The sequence below is a fragment of the Lithobates pipiens genome, unplaced genomic scaffold (assembly GCF_037356315.1).
Source record: "Lithobates pipiens isolate NorthernLeopardFrog02 unplaced genomic scaffold, aLitPip1_a1.2 Scaffold_56, whole genome shotgun sequence".
In the NCBI taxonomy this organism is placed as follows: Eukaryota; Metazoa; Chordata; class Amphibia; order Anura; family Ranidae; genus Lithobates; species Lithobates pipiens.
Genome location: NW_027507878.1, coordinates 2,677,789 through 2,685,714, shown reverse-complemented (window position 1 = coordinate 2,685,714; position 7,926 = coordinate 2,677,789). Strand labels below are relative to the sequence as shown.

General features: G+C 45.1%; 1 protein-coding gene across 1 annotated transcript; it reads left to right on the top strand.

Annotated features, from left to right (window-relative positions):
• The first annotated feature begins 5,588 nt into the window (after positions 1–5,588).
• Positions 5,589–7,406, top strand: LOC143958040 (olfactory receptor 1C1-like). Its single transcript, XM_077467486.1, has one exon. It carries the CDS (start codon positions 5,683–5,685, stop codon positions 6,598–6,600), a length of 918 nt encoding a protein of 305 aa, XP_077323612.1. The 5' UTR covers positions 5,589–5,682; the 3' UTR covers positions 6,601–7,406.
• Positions 7,407–7,926: the final 520 nt, after the last annotated feature.

The window sequence follows — 7,926 nt, the reverse complement described above, 5'->3', positions numbered from 1 at the left end:
AAACGCTGCGTATTTAAATTCTTTATTCGGCGATCGAATTGCCTTTGATGTCTTTGTTGAGTCTCAGTTTGTGTAGGAAGGGTTCCAGCGTGAGAATGAAGAGGATCGGGGGATAGGGGACATCCTTGCCTCTTGGGGGAGGCGTCTGATGGAGTGTTATTGATCCTCACTTTGGCTTTTGGGTTGGAATACAATGATAGTATGAAGTTCAGCATGTGAGGGCCCCAGTCCTAAGGTCTGTAACACTGCTTCCATATAATCCCAGGACACGCCTTCTCCGCATCTAGGGGTCGGAAGAAGACCTTCCGTCCAGTCCGTGTTATGAGGTGATGTAAGTTAATGGCCTTGATTGTGTTGTCCCTGGCTTCACATCCCCTACTTGATTTGATGTGATGAGGGAGGGAAGGAGGAGGAGAAGTCTGTTCGCTAGGATCTTGGTATTGGAAGAGAACGAAACAGGTATAGCAGCCTGGGGAGCAGCGTAATTTTACACCGAATTGTTCTTGGACCAGGACATGAGATCTGACTCCAGCTTTCGATACATGGGGGGTGGTTACTGGCATAGAGAGGCCCAGTTTTTTCCATGAGGTTAATTCCCAGGTATCTAATGGAGGAGTCACTCCATTCGAATTTAAAGCTTGTTTGTGAGAGGGCAACGGTGTCAGACTGAAGGGATATGTAAAGCCCTTGTACACACGGTCGGAGAATCCGTCGGAATGTGTCCTATCAGACCGCGTTGTCGGATAATCCGACTGTGTGTGGTATGCATCGGACCGATTCCGTCTGAATATCCGTCTGACCCAATTTTCCAACTTGTTGGAAATATTTCCAGACCAACTGGGCCGATCGGACATACTCCGATCATGTGTAGAGAATTTTGATCGGACAAAGTGCCACGCATGCTCAGATCAAATTCCTACATCAAAGCTATTGGCTACTAGCCTGAATGTAGTCCCATCGTAACGAAATTACATCATTACGTTCTGAAAGATCGGAATTTTCGACAACTTAGTCCGACCGTGTGTATGCAACAGTTTCGGACAAGATCCGACGGACAAAATCCTGACTGTGTGTACAGGGGCTAAGAGTAGTTTACCTGGAGAACTGAAATCTTGGCAAATTCATCTAAGCCCCTGTACACATGGTCGGAGACTTCGACAACCAAATCCGTCGGATTTTGTCCGTCGGATCTTGTCCGAAACTGTTGCATACACACGGGTCGGACTAAGTTGTCGAAAAATCAGATCTTTCAGAACGTGATGACGTAATTTCGTTACGACGGGACTACATTCAGGCTAGTAGCCATTAGCTTTGATGTAGGAATTTGATCTGAGCATGCGTGGCACTTGGTCCGATCAAAATTCTCTACACATGATCGGACATAGTATGTCTGATCAAACCAGTTGGTCGGGAAATATTTCCAACAAGTTGGAAAATTGGGTCCGACGGAGATTCCGACGGAATCAGTCCGATGCATACCACACACAGTCGGATTATCCGACAACACGGTCCGATAGGACACATTCCGACGGATTCTCCGACCGTGTGTACAAGGCTTAAGGATTGACACAGGTTGGGGAGGGAGGTTATAGGGGAGGTGAGGAATAGAAGAATGTCATCCGCAAGGAGGCCACATTTATGGATCTGAGAGCCACAAGTAACTCTTTGTATTTTAGGGTTTTGGCAAATGGAAATGGCAAGTGTCTCAATAGGTATCGCAAAAACAAGCGGCAATAGTGGCCAGCCGTGCCTAGTGCCCTTAGCTATAGATATTGGCTTGGAGTAATATCCTTGGAGCCTGATGTAAGCTTTAGGAATTGAGTAACGAGCATTCATCAGGCCCATGAATCTTTCGCCAAAACCCCAGCGCTCAAGGATCGCAAAAATGTATGGCCAAGAGACTGTGTCAAAGGCCTTTTGGAGGTCTAGTGAGAGGAGTATGCCTGTTTGTTTAGGGCTCCCGGCCCAGTTTGTTTGGAAGATTGAAACTATATCTATGGCCCTCCTGATCTGATCGGGGCCTTGCCTTCCCGGGATGAACCCCACTTGATCTTTATGTATATATTTATTAATGAAGGAAGCAAAATGGTTTGCCAGAATTTTGGTGAGAATTTTAAAGTTGCTATTGATAAGGGAGATGGGTCTGTAGTTGCTAACCTCTTCTAGGTTTTTGTCCAGTTTAGGAACGACTGCAATATAGGCTGTGTTAAGGTGAGGATCAAGTGGGGTTCCCGGCATCTTTGTGTCAAGGAATTTTGTCAAGTGGGGGGTCAGAGTATTCATAAATGTCTTGTAGTAGGGGTAAGGCCGCGTACACACGGGCGGACTGTCCGCCCAACTAGGTTTGTCAAACAGTTTGACAAACAGTCCGTTCAAAATTAGCATGAACGGACTTGACCACACACGACGAACGAACAGTCTGCTGAAAACTTGCGCGATGACGTGAACGGCACGTACGATGGGACGAGAGATTCGAAGTCCTATACACTGCAATGCAACCTTCGGCGTGTAAATCCTTTCTGAGCATGCGCGGAACTTAGTTTGACGAACAAGCCTACACACGAGCGGACTGTCCGCTCAAACCAAGTTTCAGCGGACGGTCTTACGGAAATTCCGAAAAACTTTGTTCGTCAGACTGTCCGCTGAAACTGTCCGCTGAAGCCCACACACGAGCGGACTGTCCGCTGAAACACTGTTCAGCGGACAAAGTTGGACAAACAGTCCGCCCGTGTGTACGCGGCCTTAGAGAGCCCATCTGGGCCAGGGGCTGATCCTGATTTAAGGGCTTTGATTACTTCCTGAACCTCTCCTTCAGAGAAGGGGGCTTCCAGTATTTCTGAGGAGAGAGATGGGATGGGGAGGCTGTCTAAATTCTCGAGGATGAGAGCGTTATCTTTGGCTTTGTGGGGACCATATAGGTTGGAGTAAAAGTCATGGAAGACCTCAAGGATTTTTGCGGGATTGGCTGTGGTGCCTTGGCCTGGGACTCTAATCTTTGGCATTAGAAAGGACCGGAATGTGGGGGTTAGTTTCGAAGCCAGCATGGAACCCAATCTGTCCTCCTGGGTATAAAATTTGTTTTTGTTCAAGTGGATTTATTTTTTTGAGCTTTAACCGTGAGCGCTAGGTTGAGCTCAAGCCAAGCCCTGTCAAGTTGAGCCAGTAAGAGGGAGAGGGGTGCAGTTTGTGTTGAGTACATAATCAGGTGTACTACTCGTCTAATCTCTAAATGTCGACTGCCCTTTCTTGTTTTATTTGAGTGGTCATCCAGATGATTACCCCTCTGATGTACATCTTGTGGGCTGTCCACAAAGACTCTGCGGTTGTACCCTCAGCTTCATTAAGAGTGAAGTACTCCTTCAGGGATTTTTCTAGCATGGTGACTCTCACTGGGTCTGAGAGAAGAGATTCGTTCAATCTCCAGTGTCCTTGACCTGGTCTCGAATGTTGCAGGGGTAGTGTCAGGGTAACTAAAGAGTTGTCTGACAAGACCGTGTCTTTGATTTGTGAATTAGTGATAAGAGGTATAGTGTGGGTCTGGACTAGAAGGTGATCAATCCTGGCGTATAAATTGTGAGGGCTGGAGAAGTGAGGGAAGTCTCTTTTGGTGGGATTTAATTCTCTCCAGACATCATCCATGCCACGGGCATGAATGAGTTTGGCAATCTTGAGGCTCTCTCTGGTAGGGTGGGTCAATTGGGAGGCGGGAGGTCTAGATCTATCTAGACCCTGATCGAATGCTACATTGGAGTCCCCCCCGGAAATGACTGTACCCTCCAGGATGGGGCAGCTTGACTCTTGTTAGGGGCGTAGTAAGAGATGAGAGAGTAAAGATGACCCTCGATCGTTCCTTTAACTAGGCTAAATCTACCCTCTGGGTCTTTTGTATCTGAGATCCACTTAAAGTTACAGAATTTTGCAAAAATAATGGCCACCCCCTTAGTTTTATTTTCTGCTCTAGCTAGAAAAAAATTAGGGAAGTGATAGTGGAGGAATCTGGGACTATACCGACCCAGAAAATGAGTTTCTTGAAGCATGACAACGTCTAGCTTTGAAGATTTAAAATGGTTAAAGAACTTTTTTCTCCTTTTGAGTGGGGAATTCATGCCTTGCACATTGTAAGTAGCTATCTTTAAAGCATTTTGTGTGTGCTGAGCCATGGAACCATAGATGAGGGGTGCAAACAAGCCCACCACTACTTACCTCTGGGAGTCTGTTCGAGCATGTGGGAGTGAATGGGAATTCTGGTCTGCTCCGATTAGGTCTCTCAGGTCATGTAGGCCAGGCGAGTATCCAAACTGAAGAGCAGAGGAAGGTTAGTTGATGCTCCAAAGAAGAAGGAAAAGAGAGAAGGAACAGGAAGGGGGATAGAGGAGGAGGGAGTTTTCTCCCCCTGGGTGTGTAGGAACTAGGGATGAGCCGGATACCCCCCGGTTTGGTTCTCACCAGAACCCTTCGTACAGACCTAAAATTCGTGTGAACTTTAGAACCCCATTAAAGTCTATGGGACTCGAACGTTCGAAATTAAAAGTGCTCATTTTAAAGGCTAATATGCAAGTTATTGTCATAAAAAGTTTTTGGGGACCCGGGTTCTGCCCCAGGGGACAATCAATGTATCAATGCAAAAAAAGTTTTAAAAACCGACGTTTTTTCGGGAGCAGTGATTTTAATAAAGCTTAAAGTGAAACAATAAAAGTGCAATATTCCTTTAAATTTCGTATGCCTGTAAAGGGGCTCATGTTTCCCGTGCTTAGAACTGTCCCTGCACAAAGAGTCATTTCTGCAGGAAAAAAAGTAATTTAAAAGCACTCGTGGCTATAATGAATTGTTGGCTCCCCCGTAATACAGAGAACAGGTTTGGTATGGATATTAAGGGGAACCCCGCATCAAATAAAAAAAAAAAATTACGTGGGGTCCCCCCCACATATACATACCAGACCCTTCAGGTCTGGTATGGATTTTAAGGGGAACTCCATGCCAATTTTTAAAAAAATGGCGTGGAGTTCCCCCCAAAATCCACCCAGACCCTTTATCCGAGCACGCAACCTGGCAGGCCGCAGGAAAAGAGGGGGGGCGAGAGAGTGCCCCCCCCCCTGAACCGTACCAGGCCACATGCCCTCAACATTGGGAGGATGCTTTGGGGGGTCTGTGACCTCTCAAAGCACCATGTCCCCATGTTGATGGGGACAAGGGCCTCATCCCCACAACCCTGGTCGGTGTTCGTGTGGGTCTGTGTGCGGGGAGGCTTAACAAACCCCCTGTTTTTTGAGCGTTGCCCTTTAAAGTGTTTTCTACTTGTCCAATAGCCAATAAAATGGAACTGAAGAAGAATGGAATTACAGAGTTTTAGTCAGAAATTATTTTATTATGTTTAATCGGATTTATTTAATAATAACTTTAAACTTTTTTTTTAATAAAAAGAAAGGCTCTCGGGTGACAAAGGTGTTTAAAATTACGTCTTAAGAGACAATTAACGAGACTCAAAGCTTTGTTTTCTTACAACACATCAGACTGTCCTGTGGGAATGTCAGAATTTTATATCTATATAAGCTAAGAATTAAATCAAATGTTTATATGGAAGTCTGAGCATGAGGTGCGGCAGACATTTTTTCCTATTAATCATTTCTCAGAATAATAATTTTCTTTCTGTGTTTTGTTGATACATTTACACTGTAAGTGAATATGAGAAATCTCACAAAGATTATCACTCTTATTCTTGTGGGTCTATCAGACCATCCACAGACCATGAATGGACTTTTTGTGCTCTTCCTTCTCATCTATCTGATGACTCTGATCACAAACCTCATTATATTTTTCTTGGTCCTCACTGACCACCATCTGCACAACCCAATGTATTTTTTTCTCAGCAATTTGGCATTTCTGGACATGTCCTATTCATCAGTGAGTGGACCAAGGATGCTCTTTGACTTGGTCACCAAAACCGGATCAATATCCTTCCCTGCCTGTACAGCCCAAGTCTTTTTCTTTGTCTCTTTTGCTTGTTCTGAGGTCCTCTTGCTCTCGGCTATGTCCTATGACCGGTACATCGCCATCTGCCACCCCCTACATTACACACAAATTATGTCCTGGAGGATGTGCAGTCATTTATCTGTTATAATTTGGGTCTTTGGGATTACTTATTCCTTGGTTCATACACTTTGTTCGCTCAGGTTGTCCTTCTGTGGTCCAAATTCCATCCACAGCTTCTTCTGTGACCTCCCACACTTGTTCCAGATTACATGTACTGACCCAACAATAAACATAGTGCTCATGTTTGCATTGGGTGGCAGTGTGGGATTAACTGCCTTTCTTTTCACATTTCTTCCATATGTTAGTATTATCAGTACAATTCTCCACATTCCTGGCAAAACTGGAAAGATGAAAGCCTTCTCTACCTGCACATCACACCTCTTGGTGGTCTTCATCTTCTACGGCTCCTCATTTTTTATTTACTTGGTTCCCACTTCCGCTAACATGTTTGGCGTAAACAAGCTGTTTTCAGTCATAATGGCCCTCATTAACCCTTTGCTTAATCCTCTGATCTACAGCCTGAGGAATAACGACCTTAAGGCAGCATTCAGGAGGACTTTAAATCCCTGAATAATAAGCCAATCCAGAACTAGATTTAGATCTAGAGCTATCTAGATTTTTTTCCCAATAATAGAGATTTCCTTTGGTGGTATTTGATCACCTCCGTGGTTTTTATTTTTTGTTAAAAACATTTAAAAAGACCACATTTTTTAAAAATGTTTTAATTTTTTTTTTTTATCTTATACAATTTTGCAAACAGGTAATTTTTCTCCTTCATTGATGTACGCTGATGAAGCGGCACTGATGGGCACCGATAGGTGGCGGTGATGGGCACTGATGGGTGGTAGTGATGAGCACTGATGAGTGGCAATAATGGGCACTGATCGGCACTGCTAGGTGGCACTGATTGGCACCACTGGTGGGCATTGATAGGTGACACTTGTGGCCATTGATAGGTGGCACTCATGGTCATTGATAGGTGACACTGGTGGGCACTGTGGACACTGGCAGGTGGCACTGGCAGGGGGTACTGGTGGGCACAGATAAGGCAGAATTGCCTCTTCCTCTTCGGGACCGATGTCCCTTGCATATAAGCTGGTGATCAGCTTTTTTTCTCCTCACTAGTGATGGACGAACTTCCGATGGGACGTTTCGCGAATGCAGCTAAATGTTCATGAACCGCAATGTTCGAGGCGGACTCCATTCACTTTAATGGCAGGCAAACCTTAAAAACCTCCAGGTCATATTTTCAGCCACAAAATACTTACTAGCTGTGCACACATAGTCCCACAACATGGACACTGACATACCAGAAGTATTAAGTGAATCTTGGATCGACAACGACAAGCATTCTTTTTTTATCTGTGAAATTTTGTCAATTCTTTGTACAAGTGAGCCAAAGGTAGAAAAAAGGTCCATGTGCTAGATTATATAAATAGTTTATAGAGTTATGCATATACATGGTCTACTGGTCACATGTGTTGAATTCCTCCGAGATCCATGCCTCATTCATTTTATAAATGTGAGGTAGCAAGCCAACAGTTCCATTGCAAATTGGGAAAGCTCTGGCCAGATGTCAAGCCTGCCCACCCAGTAGTCCAGGGGTTCATCACTTCTCAGAGCGTCCACATCGGCCGTTAGCCCGATGTAGTCGGACACCTGTCGGTCTAGACGTTCCCTGATGCTGGATCTGGATGACACCTGTCGATGTGTCGGCTAAAAGAATGATTTCATATCAGAAGTGACCAACACATCTTCAAACCGCCCTCTTCTTGCAGGCGCTGTTGGATTGGTACCTGTAACTCTTTCTCTGGGAGTGGGAATTGCTCCTCTGCCAGTGCACGCAAAAGCAGAATGCAGCATTTCTCGAAGCAAGGCCTGGAAGTGCTCCATTCT